This window comes from Drosophila melanogaster, chromosome 3R (genome assembly GCF_000001215.4).
Source record: "Drosophila melanogaster chromosome 3R".
Classification (NCBI taxonomy): Eukaryota; Metazoa; Arthropoda; class Insecta; order Diptera; family Drosophilidae; genus Drosophila; species Drosophila melanogaster.
The window spans coordinates 8,250,489-8,270,674 of record NT_033777.3 but is presented as its reverse complement, the minus strand read 5'-3'; the positions used below and the strand labels follow the sequence as shown (position 1 = coordinate 8,270,674).

General features: G+C 45.0%; 4 protein-coding genes and 1 pseudogene across 7 annotated transcripts, besides 1 other annotated feature; 3 read left to right on the top strand and 2 right to left on the bottom strand.

Moving 5' to 3' along the window:
- The first annotated feature begins 778 nt into the window (after positions 1-778).
- Positions 779-2,732, top strand: CG9630 (uncharacterized protein). Its single transcript, NM_141520.3, has one exon. The coding sequence runs from the start codon at positions 833-835 to the stop codon at positions 2,672-2,674; it is 1,842 nt and encodes a 613-aa protein (NP_649777.1). The 5' UTR covers positions 779-832; the 3' UTR covers positions 2,675-2,732.
- Positions 2,733-2,750: 18 nt separating this feature from the next.
- Positions 2,751-5,705, bottom strand: Mcm2 (Minichromosome maintenance 2). Its single transcript, NM_057773.4, has 2 exons — positions 3,436-5,705; positions 2,751-3,378 (listed from the first exon to the last, which is right to left on the bottom strand). Exons 1-2 carry the CDS (start codon positions 5,572-5,574, stop codon positions 2,854-2,856), a joined length of 2,664 nt encoding a protein of 887 aa, NP_477121.1. The 5' UTR covers positions 5,575-5,705; the 3' UTR covers positions 2,751-2,853.
- A 518-nt stretch (positions 5,706-6,223) lies between these two features.
- Positions 6,224-8,555, top strand: RPA1 (Replication protein A1). The gene is made up of 4 exons (NM_079550.4): positions 6,224-6,340; positions 6,402-6,646; positions 6,704-7,922; positions 8,002-8,555. The coding sequence occupies exons 1-4, from the start codon at positions 6,305-6,307 to the stop codon at positions 8,311-8,313; spliced, it is 1,812 nt and encodes a 603-aa protein (NP_524274.1). The 5' UTR covers positions 6,224-6,304; the 3' UTR covers positions 8,314-8,555.
- A 221-nt stretch (positions 8,556-8,776) lies between these two features.
- On the top strand, positions 8,777-9,969 carry CR18228 (annotated as a pseudogene).
- Positions 8,924-9,028: a mobile genetic element.
- Positions 9,957-20,178, bottom strand: mtg (mind the gap). Of its 4 annotated transcripts, NM_169212.3 has the most exons (8): positions 20,108-20,178; positions 18,454-18,622; positions 13,176-13,298; positions 12,151-12,284; positions 11,700-12,089; positions 11,218-11,628; positions 10,973-11,128; positions 9,957-10,901 (listed from the first exon to the last, which is right to left on the bottom strand). In NM_169212.3, exons 2-8 carry the CDS (start codon positions 18,494-18,496, stop codon positions 10,488-10,490), a joined length of 1,671 nt encoding a protein of 556 aa, NP_731221.2. In that variant the 5' UTR covers positions 18,497-18,622; positions 20,108-20,178; the 3' UTR covers positions 9,957-10,487. The 4 variants fall into 4 exon arrangements, with proteins under 4 accessions (NP_731221.2, NP_649775.2, NP_001036686.3 ...); NM_141518.4 differs by lacking the exon at positions 13,176-13,298 and having other exon boundaries at positions 20,105-20,178; NM_001043221.4 differs by lacking the exon at positions 18,454-18,622 and having other exon boundaries at positions 20,105-20,178.
- Between the last annotated feature and the right edge of the window lie 8 nt (positions 20,179-20,186).

The window sequence follows — 20,186 nt, the reverse complement described above, 5'->3', positions numbered from 1 at the left end:
TATGCAACTTTGTGATGTATTCTAGAACGTGCTGGTATTTTGTTTTATGAAACACTTGACCACTGACCATCCTTTTTTATACAGCATTTTTTGACGCCAATAAGCAGCCATAATCCCTTTTTTTGAGTCTCATTCTCGCCCCTAACTGTTCGGGCCTTTTTTTCTCCGTTTGGCCACAAGTTAATTCTTAAACGCTTCATTAACTTTGGCCACACGCGTCCAAAAACGTTGTGCTCTCCTCTTTCAGCCAAGGCGGGCGGTCGGTCGTTTAGCCTGTTGGTCCGGTCTAAACACCTCGTCCTCCAATCCTCCTCACGATTCCCCTCGCTGTCGCTATCCCAGTTTGTTGACGAGCCAAACCGAATACGACGAACGCTTTTTACTTCCGATTTTTTCTTTTATTCGCATCGATATTTTGGAAATGCAGCGCCAGGCGACAGATGGCACACGCTTTTTTCGGACGATTTGGAATCCATACAAGCAGCAGAACAACAAACAGCGTGTGTGGTTGCTTTTTTTGAATGCGCTCGTGGGTGGGTGCAATAGAATTGCGAGTGAAAGCCGTGGCAGCTGGTGTTGGAGATGCAGGCGCAAGTGTCAAGGCTGTGGCAAGACTTTTTTATGTTTCGGATTTCGAAACTCTGCCATTTCGCGCCAATAGTAATCGCGTATAAGTCGATAAGTGACTACGCTGGTACTTATTTGTGCTGGCAATGCTTTCAATCCGGCGCGCATTTCAAAGTTAGGTGCCGGCGTTGCCATTCTTTTCGCCAGGGGTGTGAAATGGTCACACTATCGCGCACATGTTTTTGTTGACAAACCAAACCACAAAATGTCTCGAAAGAAGTGGTCTTCGTTGGACAAACCGCCCCTCTCAGATGCAGTGCTTCAAGTGGTGCAGAGCTTCGGCTTCCAGCAGATGACGCCCGTCCAGACGGCGGCCATACCGCTACTTCTGGCCCGGAAGGATGTCTCAGCGGAGGCTGTTACTGGTAGTGGTAAAACGCTAGCCTTCCTTGTGCCCATGCTAGAAATCCTCCAGAGACGGCACAAGGAGACCCCGTGGGGCCCCAAGGAAATAGGTGCCCTCGTCATCTCACCAACCCGGGAACTGGCGCGCCAAATCTCCGAGGTCCTAGCCCAGTTTTTGGAACACGAAGACTTGGAGCACCTGAATCAACAGTTGATTGTAGGCGGCAACAGCATTGAAGAGGACATTGCCACGCTGCGTAGGGAAACGCCGTGTATACTGGTGTGCACTCCCGGTCGGCTGGAGGATCTATTTCAGCGCAAAGGAGATGATCTTAATCTGGCGGCTCAAGTGAAGAGTTTGGAGTTTCTCGTCTTAGACGAAGCTGACCGCCTGTTGGACTTGGGCTTTAAAACAAGTGTAAATAACATACTGGGCTATCTGCCCCGCCAACGTCGAACTGGGCTCTTTTCCGCCACACAGACTACCGAGGTTACGGACTTAATCCGTGCGGGGTTGAGAAATCCTGTTCTCGTATCAGTCAAAGAGAAGGCATCCGTAAACACTCCAGCCCGCCTGCAGAACTTCTACAGGATTGTCGAGCCAGAACTAAAGTTTGTGGCCCTGCTGGAGTTCCTCAGTTCACCCGCCACCGTTATTGGAAAGGTAATGGTCTTTTTCCCCACCTGCGCCTGTGTGGAGTATTGGGCTGAGGCCCTGCCGCCTCTTTTGCCCAAACGCACAGTGCTAGGAATCCACGGAAAGATGAAAAACAAGAGGGCCAATGTGGTGGAGAAGTTTCGGAACACTCCACAGGCCGTACTCCTCTGCACAGATGTCCTCGCACGTGGTTTGGATGTACCTGAGATCGAGTGGGTAGTGCAGTGGGATCCACCATCAACTGCCTCCAGCTTTGTACACCGTGTAGGTCGCACGGCTCGGCAGGGAAACGAGGGCAACGCTCTGGTGTTTCTCCTGCCCAGCGAGGATGCCTATGTGCACTTCCTGAAGATCAACCAGAAAGTGGAGCTAACTAAACTGCTAACCGAGGAGGCTGAGGATGCAGATCGTGAAAAAAAGAAGCTACCAGCCGTCTTAGATCAACTCCATCGGCTGCAGGCGGCCGACAAGGGCGTCTATGACAAAGGCATGCGCGCTTTTGTTTCCCATGTTAGAGCATACACCAAACACGAATGCAGCGCTATTCTGCGACTAAAGGATCTGGACCTGGGCAAGATGGCCACTGCTTACGGTCTCCTGCAACTGCCACGCATGCCGGAGCTAAAGAACTACCAGGGCGGCGGCTATGTGGCGCCTGCTTTTGAAGTGGATTTATCCAAACTTACCTACAAAAACGCCCAGAAAGAACAAGTCCGGCAAAAGAAAATGGAAACTTACGAGCAAACGGGAAGCTGGCCGGGCCAAAAGCAGCACAAAAAGCGTGTTGAGTCCTGGGATCAGACAAAGAAGGCAAAACTGGATGCCAAGTCTAAGAAGGAGCTGCGCAAGGCGAAGAAGCAGCGAAAGAAAGCGGCAGAGGCGGAGGCGAGCAGGTCCGGGAAGGGAAAAAAGAGGCAGCAGTTCAGCCAGGAGGACCTCGATGAACTGGCCAGCGATATTCGGCTCTTCAAGCGGCTGAAAAAGAACAAGATTAGCGAGGAAGATTTCGACAAAGCCATGGGCATCGAAGGGAACAACGATTGACATACTCTGGGGCTGATTTGTATGCACAATAAAAAATATTTACGGAAGTATAAATTTCAATTCAAATACCTATTTTAGTATAAATACATACATAAGTATATCAAACTTTATTAGACCGAAAATGGGGGTAACAAAACATGAATACTATAACTAAATGAGATGAAGTAAATGGCTGAAACTTAAGCTGTGTTGCCGTCGACCACAATTTGAAGGATGATGCGTCGCTTGGGATCGTAAGAGAAGCCATTTGTGCGAAACAGATCTGATTCGTAGAACGGCTTCAGGTTTACAATATCCAGCTGCTTAGCCCGTTCGATCAAATCCCGCTCCATAATCTCCACATGTGTGGCGCCAGGCCCGTCCTTGCAGCGAATGTAGGCGAGCTGGTCGAGCGTCAGCTGTCGCAGAATAAAGAACAGCAGCTCGGAATGGTCCTTTTGGAAGGACAGGTACTTCTGGAATGTGCTGCGCATCTTCTTCATAACGCTGAACTTCTGCGCCTCGATAAAGCTCTCCAACATCATGCGGATGGCCATGCTGACATCTGCCTCCATTACGTTTTCGCGCAGATGCATCCGCGCGTGCGCTTCGGACATTCGGATGACACTCTCAATGTGACGCACCGTAATGGGCAGTGAGCCCGTGGCAAAAGACTCCTGTCGCAGCTGGGCGTACATCTTGGCGATCTTGTCCTCGTCGATGTTCTGTATGAAACGGAAATGTTGTTACACTTTTCCTGTGATTTCAATAAGTTCGCTTACCGTTAGCTTGGGCCGAATGTTCTCCTTAGCGTATACAATGTATTGTCGCAACAAGTCCTGCGGGATCTCATCAACGGTCTTCAGCTGTGGTTCCTCCAACTCCGGCTGCTCCTCCTCACTCGGGTGATGCTTCATATGCGAGTGTACCACGAATTTGGCGAGCTGCTGATCCTGCATGGGGTCAAATTCGTCCTTCACCACGCACAGCACATCGAAACGGGACAGGATGGGCTCCGAGAGATTCACGTTCTCCGAGAAGGTCATCGACGGATCATAGCGACCGCCAATGGGATTGGCAGCAGCAATCACGGTGCAACGAGCTTGAAGAGAGGTGACAATACCAGCCTTGGAAATCGAAATAGACTGCTGCTCCATGGCTTCGTGAATAGAGGTACGATCCTGGTCGTTCATTTTGTCGAACTCGTCGATTAGACAAACTCCCTGATCAGCCAGAACCAGAGCACCCGCTTCCAATGTCCACTCCCGAGATACTGGATTGCGGCGCACATAAGCCGTGAGACCCACGGCACTGGCTCCCTGCCCAGTCGTGAAAACCGCACGTGGCGCAACCTTTTCGGTGTACTTGAGGAACTGCGACTTTGCCGTTCCGGGATCTCCACAGATGAGTAGGTTTATATCACCTCTAACCTTGTGTTTCTCACCGGGATTCTTTGACTCACCCCCAAAGAGAGCTAAGGCCAGCGCCCTCTTGATATAATCATGTCCGTATATAGAAGGCGCCATGGATGCTACTACACGCTCTACGATACGCGGATCCTTGCTCAACTTCTGAATGGTGGCAATGTCCTCGTCCGTAAGCGACTGCACTACCTGCTTGGAGTCCTTTACAACCACATGATTGGCAATAATCACGGTGGCAAACACGGGAAATCCTTGGTCGGTGTTCAAGGAGCCATCGTAGTTATTGGTATATATACCTGTGACCTCAAGTTCATCTCCAGGCTTGCATTGATCACACAAATCAGCGAGCAAAATGACATCCTTGCTGCGAGGAATGCGTCCGGCTGGAATCCTGCCTGGCGACTCCTGCAACGTGATCTTTTGATAATTTCGATACAACGTCTGCTCCATGTTGATTGAGAAGGGTCCAGTGCTCTGGCACTCTGGGCAGGAACCGGGCTTTATCTCCGTATTTTGCGACTGAACGAAGGGACCCAGCACATAGCCGCACTTAACGCAGTCGTACTTGATCACGGATAGCTGGGGAAGAACTCCGGTGGTGGCAGTTACCACGCCCAAAGTGCGAACCAACTGGTTCAGATGCAGTTTTCTGAATGTGCGCAGCTCCTCGATCAGCGGCAGCTCCGAGATGCGCACGTGAATCTCTGTGGTGACACGTTCGTAAGTGGGGAAAATGGAGAGCACCATGTCCTTAGCCACTTTATCGAAAATCTCGAGCATTTGAAAGGGAGCCTCGGGCAGGAAATAGGCCAATACGTGTTCCTTGTTGGCCAGATCAGTGTAGGAGACGACGAACGAAGACATGTTCTGCTCGCACATCCGACGTATGCGATCACGATAGGTGTATGCGCCCCTTTCATCCACAAAAGTTCTCAAAAAGGATTGAAAGCGATTGGCGATTTCCGTGCGTGGTCCTAGCATACTGACCCACTCTTTAGTTGAGTGTCCCTTGGTATCCTCCAGGTTTTCAATAGACTCCACCATCTCGGTGTCCTCTACCTCGCCAACAGCTGCCTTCTCGCCAGCTCGTCTCTTGGCCCGGGGTCCAACGTCGTCCTCATCATCGGACTGACCGAAACCCAGATCACGATCGTCGCGGTGGATTCCGGCGGCCCGGTCGCGTCGACGCATCTCCGACTCGGCGGCAAAGCGATCGCCCTGGGACATCTCCGAGAAGTCATCCTCGTCGTCCAGCAGCGCCGGATCGTAGTGATCCAGCTCAGGCATGGGCCGGTAATCGTTCTCCATGTTGTCCCCGAACAGCTCCTCGCCATCCTCCTCCTCGGCCTCATCGCGAACGGTCTGATCTCCCAGGATCTCGTCCTCGTTCTCGAACGGCTCAAAGTCGCCAACCGGCGACGTCATTGCTGCCCGCAGATCGCGGCGTTCGGCGGCATCGCTGGGCGTATTTGGCGGTGGTGAACTGGGATTGTCCATTACGTGCGTCTGTTGTGCTTAGCGTTTATCTGTAATATGTTTTGTTTTGTACCGCCGATCTTGTTGTGACGACGCGTGCGAAAATGCGCGGGAAAATGTTTGCTAATCGAGCCAACTCAGGGCTGCGGTCTAGTTCCGATAAGCAGTGCTGTTAACGTCTGGGTCATACAGTGGACACCCGCTTCTGCATACATGTTTATAAGAACACCCGACTGTAACAACTTTCCTTGTGTCAATAAAATATCACCGAGTTTAAAGAGCTTACAAAAAATTTTAAATATATATATTACACCATTCAATTTAAAAAGTTTACAAGGCACTGAATGTAGGCTTTAATACAAAGAATGTGTCAATAAAATATCACACAGTTATTAAATATTTATAATTCCATTGAAATAGAAATGCTTACAATAACTAGTTGTGAGCATTAACACAAACAATGTAAGTCAAGCTTAAAGCTATGTGTCAAAATAATAGACAATTATTCTCAATATGTTGCTGTAGGAAATAGTAATAATAAAGTAAAATAAATGTTTTCTCTTAAGCAACCAAAACTTTACTGCCCTGAAATACAGCTCTAACTGGAAAGCAAATTGAACTAGTTCCGCAACAACTGATTCAAAATTACACAGAAGCCCTTCCCGCCTCTTCTAGCTTCACTTTGTACCCAGCCCTCGACGCATGAATTATATTTGCTTGTGAAATTGCCCAACTTATTTTTATAATCAAAATGGTCCTGGCATCTTTGTCCACTGGTGTGATTGCTGTAAGTATGCCAGCTTAAAATAATGGATTGGTATAGTAACACATCGTACTACCGGCCACAGCGCATTATGCATGGCGAGGTTGTGGATGCCCCGGTTCTCCAGATCCTGGCAATCAAGAAGATTAACAGCGCAGCGGACTCAGAGCGCTATCGCATCCTAATCTCCGACGGCAAGTACTTTAACAGCTATGCGATGCTGGCCAGTCAGCTGAACGTGATGCAGCACAATGGAGAATTAGAGGAGTTCACCATTGTCCAGCTAGATAAATATGTGACCTCACTGGTAGGCAAGGACGGAGCCGGAAAGTAAGTACGCTGTAAAACAGACTTTCGACAGTATAGTAACATATGTTTTCCTTTTAGACGCGTTCTCATCATTTCCGAACTAACTGTGGTGAATCCTGGCGCCGAGGTTAAGTCCAAAATTGGCGAACCCGTTACGTATGAAAATGCAGCCAAGCAGGATCTGGCGCCTAAGCCAGCAGTAACATCTAATTCCAAGCCAATTGCCAAAAAGGAACCGAGCCACAACAACAATAATAACATAGTAATGAATTCCTCTATTAATAGTGGAATGACACATCCCATTTCTAGCCTAAGTCCCTACCAAAATAAGTGGGTGATTAAGGCTCGCGTGACCTCAAAATCCGGCATTCGCACCTGGAGCAATGCCCGCGGCGAGGGCAAGTTGTTCAGCATGGATTTAATGGACGAATCGGGCGAAATTCGGGCCACTGCCTTCAAGGAACAGTGCGATAAGTTCTACGACCTCATTCAAGTGGATAGCGTGTACTATATATCAAAGTGTCAATTGAAACCGGCAAACAAGCAGTACTCTTCGCTGAACAACGCCTACGAGATGACTTTTTCCGGTGAAACAGTTGTCCAGCTTTGTGAGGATACCGACGATGATCCCATACCGGAAATTAAGTACAACCTTGTTCCTATTTCCGATGTGTCGGGTATGGAAAATAAAGCAGCGGTAGACACAATAGGAATTTGCAAGGAGGTGGGCGAGTTGCAATCATTCGTAGCTCGCACCACAAACAAGGAATTCAAGAAACGGGACATAACCCTAGTGGACATGAGTAACTCGGCCATCAGCTTGACCCTTTGGGGGGATGATGCCGTTAACTTTGACGGTCATGTGCAGCCTGTGATCCTGGTCAAGGGAACACGCATTAACGAGTTCAATGGCGGAAAGTCCTTGAGCCTCGGCGGTGGCTCAATCATGAAGATTAACCCCGATATACCCGAGGCACATAAGCTGCGCGGCTGGTTCGACAATGGAGGTGGTGACAGTGTCGCCAATATGGTTTCGGCGCGAACGGGCGGAGGAAGCTTCTCTACTGAATGGATGACGCTTAAGGATGCGCGGGCTCGCAATCTCGGCAGCGGCGACAAGCCTGATTACTTCCAGTGCAAGGCAGTGGTGCACATTGTCAAACAGGAAAATGCTTTCTACCGAGCCTGCCCTCAGAGCGACTGCAACAAGAAGGTTGTCGATGAGGGCAACGACCAGTTCCGCTGCGAGAAATGTAACGCACTGTTTCCCAACTTTAAGTACCGACTGCTGATCAACGTATGTATTTGCTGTGAAACATTTAGCTTTCTAACTTTAAATACAATTTCATTAACTGATATCAATACCTTTTTTTTAGATGAGCATCGGGGACTGGACTTCCAACCGTTGGGTCAGCAGTTTTAACGAGGTCGGTGAACAGCTTCTCGGGCACACTTCGCAGGAAGTGGGTGAGGCCCTTGAGAACGACCCTGCCAAAGCCGAGCAGATTTTCTCAGCACTCAACTTCACTTCACACATCTTTAAGCTGCGCTGCAAGAACGAGGTTTACGGGGACATGACTCGCAACAAGCTCACTGTGCAGTCTGTAGCCCCTATCAATCACAAGGAGTACAATAAGCACTTGCTCAAGGAGCTGCAGGAGCTAACCGGCATTGGCTCATCAAACTGAGTTCCATGCGCAGTGCGCCAAAACACGTTTCCCATAAATTAGGAATAGGCTATACATTTATTCATTACATTACATACGTTATTTCCAAATATTGTGAATGGGTTGTTATTCAGCTACGCTTCCCTTAATTAAAATAAAATTAAAAGCATTGGAGAAAGTGGAAGTAAATTGGTTTCGATTCTGAAACATGTAATATTAGCTGAGTACATATAAATAATATAAAATAACCGCCTGGTCTTGATAATATTGTTTTTTTTATTTCGTATTATCCATATGCTATCATCCCATTCTGTATTCCATACATTATATTCCACAAGTATGTATGTACTTATAAAGCTTTTTGCTGTTTGGAGCTTAAAAATAATTGAAATTGCTAGCCGACTACTATTCTCTATTCTCTCACGCTCTCATGTAGCGTTAATAAAATTTGCTCTTCTGGCTTGTTTCCGTTGTTCGTCATTCACAACAAAGCACAGAGTACTGGCCATTACGATTGAAAATAACAAAATTACAAATTCTAGAAATTATAAACGTCTTAAAATGAACTCTAACGCAATTATAGTAAGTATTCGTTACGTGGATTTTTATTAAATCAATTAAGATACCAAAGACACGATACGATTTTTTGGCACACTATTTTTTCGCCGTATCTCTAGAGGTGACTCCAGCCTCTCTCGAATTTTTATTCCAGAGCGAGAGAGAGCGGAAAGTTCTAGCAAAGACACTAGAATAATTTGAATATTCTAGTGTTTTTGGTTCTAGTGTCTTTGCAGATACACTATTCTGAGAGGGATATTTTTCCGTTATTCAGCCCATTTGCAGCTTAAACACCGGATTTAATCTTTCATCCATAAAAGCCCGTGTGCTATGGAAATCAGAGATAACGCAATGGAGTAATGGCAACAAAGGTGGAATAGTTTTTATTATGCATTTATTGGATGAGTCTGGTGAAATAACAGGACTTGTGTTTGCTGACTATGACAATGGACTTTACGGCCAGATTCAAACAGGCCTGGTATACCTTATCTCTGGGTTTGAGGTGGAGAAGGCGATAAGTTCCTATAAAGTTTCAGACAACCCTAATCAATTATTTTTTTGTGCAAATACTGTCCTAGAACTCAGTGCTTGTGACCGCATTCCCCGAGAAAAGTATAGTTTCCTGCCGTTATTAAAGGTTTCTTCAAAAAGAGACCAAGAACCCGTCGACGCAATTGGAATCTGCGCGGAGGTTGGAATGCTGGAAAATAGAGGAGGTTGCTTTATTCGGGAACTCTTACTTGTAGATCCTGATTTCCATCCTGTCATATTAAATCTGTGGCAAAAGGAAGCCGTGAACTTTGTGGGTCAACGTGATGATGTTATCGTGGTCAAAGGGGCGCGTGCCCAGCTTCACAATAATGAAATGAAGCTCAACGCCAGCTGGTACACGAATATGCAGATCAATCCAGATATTCCTGACGCCACTGGCATGTTGGAATGGTACAATAACCAATAATGAACTCTGCAATATTACTGGGATCTACGATAAATTGATAGGTGTGCAATATCAATATATTAAAATTTTAATATTCTTAAACGTTAAGAAGAAACAAATAACTTTTATTATCCATATATCAAATGTATCCATATAAAACAAAGTTTTTGAACATTTTTAAACAAACGACGTTTAATTTGCGGGAAATACTTGTACAATAAATAAATAGTAGAACGTACTAAAAATAAGTGCCCAACTCAAAATGTACTTACTGATGGGACTTAACTAGATATTATCCACCTAATGGCTAGGAAGAGACTAAGTGTAAGGGGCGCTCTGCAGTACAGGAGCTGCCCACAGGAAGTGATGATACTTAACAGAGAAAAAATCATAATAATATCAGTTCCCTAGTGTCCTCTATTTTGCGATCAAAATAATCTTAATCATATATATTATCCATTTTCTTTAATAGATATGGAGAAAATTATTTTGACTCTGTGATACAATATGTTGAAGCGCCACAAATAGGCGTCCTTGAATCGGTATACATATGATCCGGGAATAGTTTTTCTCAGTGATGAGTGTGAAAACCGCTGACTTTAGCAAAGGACTTGACTACGTACGGCTAGTCGACCAGAGGCGCTCGATCGTGAACTCTTAACCTAGATCTCAGATAGCGTTGGGATAGGCCTAGTTAAGCCTAGTTGGATAGCTGCTGCTCTGCCTCCGCGGGCACCACGTGCTCATGGTCCTCCTTGGGCATGCTGCGCTGCTCCTCCACCCTCAGCTCCGCCTTCTTGGCTTGCTCCTGGCGCCGGGCCACGCCCTCCATCGACTCTCTCAGCGAATCGATGTCCAGCGCATTCTCGTCTTTGTCTCCACCCTGCTCGTGCCTCTGACCGCCAGCGTACTTGGAGAAATAGGTGAGCGACTTCATCAGCTGATAGCTCTTTGAGATGGGAATGTTGGAGTCGTAGACGCTCGTGCTAGAGCTGCAGTCGACGTAGAACCACCAGTTGCACTTTAAGATCGTCTGGTCGAAGAGTGTGTTCTCCGGGCAAAGGAACGACTTCCGCACCATGCCGTCATCGGTTAGGGCGCATACGTGGAATACCTGTCATGGATTGTGTTTAACAAGTGGATATAATTCACGGCATCAAAGCACATCAAATGCGTGTAGCTTACCATGCAGCCAAGGTCGGTGTCAGCGTAGAGACCGGGGAAGTGCTTTTGCTTAGCGCAGGAGAAGCTTGTAGGTGGCAGGTCCACCTTGGATTTGAAGTTGTCGTCAAAGTTCTTATCGTAGCCCACTGGATAGTACTCTTTAGGGGCATTCATTACCTAATATAAATTAGTAAACAATTATTTATATTGAATGGTAATTGCAAAACGCCTTATGTACATATATTATGTATCAACGATATACGCACCTTGGACACCTTGTGCTCCGCCAGCGACTTTTGTGGGCGCGGTGTAGTGGTTGTCGTTGTGGTCGTCGTGGTCGTAGTCCTCACAGTGGAGGTGCGCATAAACTCTTCCCTTAGCTTGGCCGCCAGTTGGGCCCGGTGTTCGGCCTTTAGCTGCTGCTCCCGGACGTAAATGGCGTGCTTGATAGTGTCCACTGTTACGTTAGCAGCGGCGGCCAGCTCTTCAACGGTAACATCCTTTAGGTCGAACTTGGGCTCCTCGAACTGAAGGTAATTCGGGTGACTGGACACCGTTCGGTGCTCCTTACCGACATTGGCGATCCTGGCGATGGATTGGGGCATCGCTTGGAACACCGGCACGGCTACTGGTTGGGACACCACCGGGTTGGCCACGTGAAAAGTGCGATTTGAGTGCTATCCAGATGGGGGTGAATTAATATTAAATATTTAATTCTTATTGGTTAAGTTAATAGGTAGTAACTTACCGGCTGATCTATGGAGCTTACTAGCTTGTTGTTGACACTGACCCGAGGCTCTGGGGTGTCCACGGCTACCCGTCTCTCCGCAGGCGTCGAACTCGGAGCAGAGGGCTGTGTGGCGGCCAGTTGCTTCTGGGGAATGGGTCGGAAGGCAGGAACACCCAATGGTAATGGACGAGCCTCGGTCATTAGCTGTTGCTGTTGTTGTTGTTGTTGCTGCAAAAGCAGCAGCTGTTTCAGCTTTAACTGTTGCTGCAACTGCTGTTGCTGCAGTTTTTGCTGCTGAAGTTGAAGTTGCTGCTGCTGTTGCACCTGCTGCAGGTTGTACGGCGCTGCTCCGGTGGACCGTGAACTTATCCGTTTCTCTGGCAATGGATGTTGCACGGGTGGATTGACCTTCGGTAGAGATGTTAGATAATGAGATATTTTAAAATGCAAGCAGACCGTCTAAACTGACCTGTTGCTGGGTGGATGGAAGTACGCCCACCAAGTCGGGAGGCGCTCCGTTTTTGTAGCTAATAGCCCGTCGGCGGTCACTCTCCGTGTTGCCCAGCGATTCCGGAAAGCCCAGCTCGTCGCCCAGACTGAAACCTGTAAGCAGCAAAGGTTTGGGTTAGGTCGGGCCTACGACGGCCCCATCAATCACTTCAATCGTGGTCGAGGGTTGGGCAATGATGTGTTAATTAATGGCTTTTGTTTTACCCTTCACGTGGCTGTTGTAAGGGTCTTATCGAAGTCTTATATCTATGTGGCTTTTATGTACACAGAGCCTAGTAGGATTTATCTATAAGGGGGGGTCAGCGAATGATACACATCTGACCAAAATAATAGCGTATCAAACACTTATTGCTTACATGTTCTCATTACTAAATTGCCAAACTATCATTTAAATTAATAATTTCATTTATAAACTATAATTAAGTTGAAGGCCGCAGCTGCTAATGCTCGTTAAACTATCATTAAGATCCGAACTTAATTGGTTTCAATACAAGATATAAAATAAATACTTTTTCGTTTAAAGCTGCAACAAACTACAAAAAGTGCATATTTATGTCCGATGCGTTTTGTGCTCTTTGGAATCATTAAAGTCCGATCAAACTTGAATCCTAGCAACCCCCCATTCTACGCCCTTGCCAATTGAACTACAGGTCAATCTTCAAGCCGTTTTCTTGTTGGGCTACTCCGCTCAAACGCTCTACTTTATCACAATTGAGTTCATAAATGTGCGGCTGCCACTGACATTGGCATTAATGCATAATGACTTACTTAATCGCTATTCGCTATGCGTTTGAGTTCAGATCGAGTTCGATTACTTGACCAATTAGCTGCACTTGAAATTTGAGGATTAAAAGCCTTGGAATCACTACGTAATCTACGTCTACACCTTGAACTATTTCGGGGCCGTATGTACACTGAGAAAATGAGGGTGAAGGATGATAGGGATGGTGCGAATGGGTTGACAGAACAGTTGAGGAGATTTACCTAAACCGAAATGGGCCTTAAGGCCACCCAAATTTCGCACACGAAACAGTCCAGACTTTTTGAAGTTACAATCGAGAATGAAACCGAAATCGGACGATAAAACACACGTCCCGCAAGCCAATCCTATAAATAAAGAATAGAAAAAGCAAACACAGAATAGGATAGTTCTTTGGTATAATACAATAGTAATGTTACAAATTAGTACATCAAGGGATTAATATTATGTTGAGATCGTTTTGGGTAAGGTATTCTGAGGATTGGGGGGATACGGGAGAGGGCGGAGAAGCTTCTGTGTTGTTTTCTCTATGCAACATTAAACCGCAACCAAAAACTAAAAAAATGTTGGATTAATAACTAAAAGTAGTATTGCTGTGTTAGAAAGGGTGTGGCATTAAATTCGACTTAAATTAATACAATAAAAGTTTTATCACTTTCAAGCGTGAAGTCTTCAAATAAAAATCGGCGCAAAGTTTTAAAGTTATCCCGCATCGAATCGCATTGATTGATGTGCGGATTGACTGATTATATCTCACATAGACATCCGATTCGGCACGTGGAATCCGAGGTATGTGTTTTTTATTATCTTCCATCTGCCAACATAAGGTGTGACCGCAGAATGACCCAGATTGAAGCAGAGAAGATGCCGCAATCGAACCGAAGACATACTAGTAATAAAACCAAGCCGTTAGCATTCTCATCGCGATCTCAACGTGGCCATAATCGATTAACTATGCCGTGAGCAGACCCATTATGGACCGACAAATGGCACTTCCTTATGATTGGGGTCCACAAAACAATTGAGCTCCATAAGTGCCATAGGTTACGCATTAGCTGGGGTTACCCAAGTTATAAAGAGATCGCCCCCAATGACCTGAACCAAGTTGTAGACTTCAATCCGAGCTGGTGAGCCAAATTGCGCGTCTTGGGTTCAAATTAAATTGTTAGCATGTCAAGTGGGACATGAAATACGTGTTTCGAATGAATTCTTTCAAAATTCCCTCGCCACTCGGCATGTCGACCATCCATATTCATGGAGCAGCATTTGAAACCGATTCTAAGGCGGCTAATGGCAAGCCATTATGTGCGAGTGGCACATGTTGCCAATTGTGGTAATCGTTTTAGATGATACACAGGCAAAAATTATGGCTAAAACTATCTTAAAGTTAATTTAATTTCAATTAATACAACTTTGTAATGGGTAAGGAATGTAAAGTTGTGAGAGTTAACTCTTATCCATAAATTAAAATTAATTTGGAGTATAAGGCTACAAAGTACATTAAAGTTGTGAGGCCTAACCAGACTGTTGATAAATTATGAAAGCATACATTTGAGCATTTTTTCTCAGTGTAGAGCCGCTACGGGTCGGATCAGAGTCCGGTCCAACACTTTGGCTTGTGGGTTCAAGGAAAATGGAGCTGGTTTTATAACCGCCCGCCTAATGGAGTGTCAGCATGGCAAGGCAATGTTTGGCCATCTCCGCGGGATCAGATTGCGCACCCGATGTGCTCACTTCCTCGTCTTCGTCAGAGTTATCATCATTATCATCATCATCAGATATACAACTCTACCACTCGAAACCCACAATCGATTGTCCCCCGAATGGTGTTGGTAATGGAACTGGATAGCCTTTTTGCACGCAAATTTGCATTACGCATTCGCCGTGTGGGCGAGCAGTTATTTTAATTGCACCTACGAATGGCCTGCACGACGACAAATTTGAGAAGGGAAACCAGCAATTAGCTAGGGAAAACTATGCAAATAGCCCGGCATGCCGGAGAGCAATATGAAATATGAAATTTATTTCAAATTGTCAGTGGGGGACATCCAGCGACATTTGCAGTTAGTCACAGGCGATCGACAAGCGCTTTCTCTCATCTCGGGTATGAAATGCGAGTTGCGGCTGCTTTACGACTTGTCGTGGCTGCCCGGCATCAAGTGGCCAAATAGAAATCCAAACTAAACAAATAATGAGGCATAAATATGCACGTGGGGCAGTGTTGGCATAGACCAGCCATTGACCATCGGCAGCAAATGTTTAGTTACTTTCCTCGAAGTCCACATCCCGCATCCCATATCTCCCTGATCAGTACAGCCCATCTAGTTAGCACCTCGAACCGCGAAAGTGGGTCATCTGGTCTCAAAAACATTGATATTAATTGCTCACTCGGATGCCAAGACAGAAACCGAAACTGAAACAAAACCATAAACTGGCTGGCCGCGCTCAGTGTTAATTCAATTTGATGATCTCCCTTGGCAGAGGCAAATGCAAATATCTTGTATAAATTATCAAACATCTGCGCCTAGGCCGTCCATTCATTATGGCCGAACCTTAACCCAAACCTTTGAGGTTTCAGACAACGCCTCTCTAAGTGGCTTCCCTTTTAATATTCTGCACTCATATTTAAGGCTTAACATTCCATTGTTGGCAAAACGTTTTACGGTCAATCTTTTTATCTCATCGTCAATGATTTTTTTCGCGAAGGCTCTTTTGGGCGACCACCTTTCGCTTTTTTTCGCTGACATACTGGGCACAACTTTCCATTTCTCCTTAATTTACTTAGCTTACAGGCTTCATACCTTTTGTTCTCATTGTCATGGACAGGAAATCGTTAGTTTAAGTGCTATTAATGACCTTGCCGAGGTGCTACAAGTACCCGATTTAAATGGCGGAGAATGTCTTGAATTTACTAGCATCATAGATGGGCTCTCGTACCTTGTTCTATGCCATGGAGGAAAAATCAAAATGTAATTTCGGGAACTTTACGATCTGCCCCTGACCTTGCCCCTGTGACTCGAATAAGCCGTCCGAATGAAGCCATTATCGCACAGCTTCGGGGGAGATTGTTTCGGATTGGCTTGGATTGTCCAAATGGTCTTTGACAAAGTGTCAGACCCAAAACACGGCTTGCTAATCCCCTTTGCCGGTTAATTATGCTAATTGAACGATGGTCTTGACAGTGAGCGATAGGCCGAGGAAAAAAGAGCCCCGACAGACAAAACTTATGACAAAGACACTTTAAGCCATCGAATTAAATTGCAATTTGAGCGTGTGTGCGTGTGGGCCAAACAATCAACTAGTCACAAAGGTGTGGAATGGAATGCAATACTTTGGATGCCCAGAGATCAGTGCAGCATCTCAGAGGCGAAGGTCTTACGTGAGCGGGTTGCGTGCTCCGAAATAAGGCCCCAACACACTTGACGGGCCGAGAAACACAGTGTTGATATTATGTGAAGATGGGCCCAGACAATAGAAGCGATAATCATGCCTTAATTTATTCCTAATTGCGAACAAAACGTACAAAAGTCTGCAGAGGGCAAGTCGAAAAAGGGAAAGGACACGTCCCTTGTGTGGGAATATGCCCAAACGGAAGTCTCGTTGTGCACTGCCCAAAAAATTTGGAGCTAAAATTATGAGATGTAAAAAACTAGAAAGCTCTTTAAATTGATATTATTTATCACTAAAAAGTTAATATATAAAATGTGCTTTAGAATTTATGGGGCATGTTTTTGCAAGTGCACAGATGCCAGTTCGCCTTTCACTTTGCAAAATACCAGCTCCGAAGAGCCTTTTACTTATTGACCAATGGTATGACAATGCAATTTCTTTTTCTTATTATTTTTTAGTACTTTTAGCCCCTGTGGCATTTGCAACAATGCATTTTAGCCATTCCCAAAGGTTTGGCTAAGAAAAACATTTAACTGCAACGGCTAATTGCCGTTGAAAGTGTGTACATTTTGCCAGAAAACATTTATAATATTTTATGTTTACCTGTCCCACGGGGCGTATACTCACTAACGTATTGGCTATTAGCTGTCAGTTTTGACCAGGAAGGGTCTTCACACCGAAGTCAAGTGTTTCGGCCCAGAAGTATTGCATAAAGCTCACAGACATCGGTCCGAATGTGGGTTATATAAAAACACAGAAAAAGCAACAGCATCAGAAACAACTGAAGATGCCTCCAAAGCGCTGCGTCATTGACCACAAAACAGATATTGAGTTTGAGCCAAACACGAGCGAAAAGAAAAGAAAACAATAAAGAGAAACATCTGCGGCCAACGCATCTCAATAAGTTCGGGTACAAATCAGCGTTATATTGATGATTCATTGTTCACGATTGCTGAAGCCATCAATGGGGACATCAAAAGATTTGGGCAGGGCAATGTCGGTACATATTTATGCGATGCGTGTAAGCATTAGTTCCTCCTGCCCATGGATAGTTTCTTTTTGGCCAAGCAAAGGTCAGAAAACACACCATAAACTTTATGCAAAGTGGGCAGCGAAAATTGTCTGAACCAAAAGCCAGCAATCGCCGTGTTTTTAGACCACTATTGCTCTGATCTTGACCGATATTCTTGCCCAAGACGGTCCTAGCCATATTGAGGTGAGATTGGAACATCGTTACACTCAATCAAATAAAACAGGTTGAATTGTAGTCCGAAGGTTACACGAGGCTAGTTTATGTTTGCAATTTGCAAATTGATTAATTGGCGAATGGTCGATAAATGGATATAAAGCTGCCCTAAATGAATGCACCTTCAACCCAAATATACATACATGTGTATGTGTTCTTAATGAGCTGCGGATTACTTCAGGTCAAGAATGCTCCATGGTACCATGACTAACCTAAAACCAATCCGGTTTCCTCGGCAAGGTTTTTGCATCAAGCGAACCGATTGAGGCGCAGACAATGAACACAAACTCAATCCATACAAAAAAGCGATGCCAATAAACTGCAGCCGCGGATCGGTGGCTAAATATGCATAAACAAATCTATAGATAAGATTGTTACAATGGCTATTTGCCTATTATGGCGCACTTTTTGCTTTGACTTATGTTGATTGGACTTTAAGTGGATGGATGTCCAAATTTTGACGCCAAATTGTCTACCTTACTGTAAAATGTTTATTAGTAAAGACTATGGTTCTGTTTGCGTTTCTCGTTGGACTTGGGTAATTATCGGCCACTAAAATTGGGCAACAAGAGAATCTCCACAACCAGTTATGTGTCTGCAGTCTAGTATTACAGCATATCCATGTGTCATAAGACGCCCCATAAAGTATAACTGCTGTCTTAAGTCTAAAGACTTAAGACACAAACTCGGCAGCGAAAAAAGTTCGTCGCCTAAGTTATTTTAATTTCAGCCTGCTGCCAACCCGAATTAAATAATTGTTATCCGACACCCGTGAAAAGCAATTAAGCCCCAGCCACAGCAACAACAGAAACAGCAATTGTTTGGTAAAATGGAAACGGGAAAAATGAAAACTGCATTTTACTCACTTGCCGCCTGCATGATCAGAAAGCCAATCACAAAAAAGTTCATTTTTGCCACTTTTTTCTCTGTCGAATTTTGCTTGAAAATTTCTTTCTTCGGAAATTACGATGATTAGTTATTTTCGTCGGATGCGAGTAATTTTTCTTTGCTATTTTCCACGTACATATACACTCACTGTGAGGGGGGTAAACGCAAAATGAGGAAAACACAATAAAATTTTATTATCGTTGTGCTCGCGACTCGTGCCGCAGATCGGAAGCGGATAGTTGATTTAATTAAATTTAATGAACTTATTATTTTTATCAATTATTTCAGCATTGCGACTGGAGGAAAGCAATGAAATGTGCGTAAATTGAACGAAAATACAGAAAATGTAAAAAAACCAAAATAAAACCGGTAGACACAAGAAACGCAAATGAGCGGGGCAAACACTCTCACTCTCTCTTTCGGCGGTAAAAGTGAAGATGGGCGGACGGAGGCGGTGACGCGACTGAGATGCGCCGATAATCGCGCTACGCGTGCGTAGGCGCCGGCAGAGGCGGTAACGGTGGCAGAAGCGGCGGCAGAGGCAGCGACAGAGCGCCAGCGACTGGCTGGAATATTTCATTTTCACGACTAGCAGTAAAACCTACCCTACCTGTGAACAGCTATTCCAAACATTAATTCCTATTTTCAACTGTTATTTAAGTGAAATATATGGCATATGCAAGCGCATTTTGATGTTTTTAAGTGTAAATTTTATTGCGAATAATTTTTTGTTGCTTTTTTTCATCTAACAATCAATGTGGAGGCAATCTGTATAGTTCGATAACTTACTTTAATAAAAGGTATACACGGAATTTGAAGCAATTTTATAAATTAAAGCAAAATCACATTTTTATGTTAGATAATGAAAAGGTATTTTACTGATCTGAGTGAAACATTATTAATATTATTCAATATCAAACTAAGTTTTCACTGTATTACCATTTGTCACAAAATTTCATTACACTTTGCTAAAAAGGTAATTAAGAAAAAGCGGAATTAACGTCTTGTGGCGCCATGATTTCTTGACTCAAACGCTGGTGATTTATTTAGCGACACATGAAACGATATTCCAGTCCGGCACTTGGCTCCTTCGCTGCTCTCTTGAGCATAACAACAACTTTCCAATTGCCAGCGCTTTGGTTTTGGTTTGTTGGTCAGCGCTCCATAATTTCCTCGACTGTCTGTCTTTTTCGTCTATTGTCACTGTCAACTTAAGGCGGCTGCGCACATGCCAACTACCAACCACGCCCCCAAAAGCAAACACACCGCGATAACGAACAACACTGCGACCGCACGTTCGGCGGCAACAACTAAAACAACAACAGTTCTGCTTCGTTTTGAAACTGGCAGTATAGGTAAAAGTTGTTTTCGATACGTTTTAATTTCGTTAGCTCTTTTGGCCGCTATAATTTTTTTCCAGAAATTAGCGCAAAACCGATTTACACGCACATACGCTCACAGTCACTTAGCGCTGGCCAAATCAATGTTAACGCGAATTAGCCTCCTGATTTAATTTTGTAATTTTTACCACAGCCCAATAGATGGAGACGGGTCTGATAATATTGCCTTGGCTACACAAAATATTTGGACTGTGTTGCTAAAGCAAAACTAGCGAAGTTAGCGACTTACAACCTGCGAGTATCGCGATCACCTGGCCAGGTGCAAAACTAAACTTGTTGCTCTGGCGCGCGGCCAACGACTGAAAGCCGAA

Coding starts and splice junctions, on each gene's coding strand:
- CG9630 (NM_141520.3), top strand. CDS start 833: ATGTCTCGAAAGAAGTGGTCTTCGTTGGACAAACCGCCCCTCTCAGAT.
- Mcm2 (NM_057773.4), bottom strand. CDS start 5,574: ATGGACAATCCCAGTTCACCACCGCCAAATACGCCCAGCGATGCCGCC. Junction 3,379..3,435: donor ACATTCGGCCCAAGCTAACG/GTAAGCGAACTT, acceptor CGTTTCATACAG/AACATCGACGAGGACAAGAT.
- RPA1 (NM_079550.4), top strand. CDS start 6,305: ATGGTCCTGGCATCTTTGTCCACTGGTGTGATTGCT. Junction 6,647..6,703: donor GGCAAGGACGGAGCCGGAAA/GTAAGTACGCTG, acceptor TTTTCCTTTTAG/ACGCGTTCTCATCATTTCCG. Junction 7,923..8,001: donor AGTACCGACTGCTGATCAAC/GTATGTATTTGC, acceptor CCTTTTTTTTAG/ATGAGCATCGGGGACTGGAC.
- mtg (NM_169212.3), bottom strand. CDS start 18,496: ATGAACTTTTTTGTGATTGGCTTTCTGATCATGCAGGCGGCAA. Junction 12,285..13,175: donor TAAGGCCCATTTCGGTTTAG/GTAAATCTCCTC, acceptor TGCTGCTTACAG/GTTTCAGTCTGGGCGACGAG. Junction 11,129..11,217: donor CGGAGCACAAGGTGTCCAAG/GTGCGTATATCG, acceptor AATTTATATTAG/GTAATGAATGCCCCTAAAGA.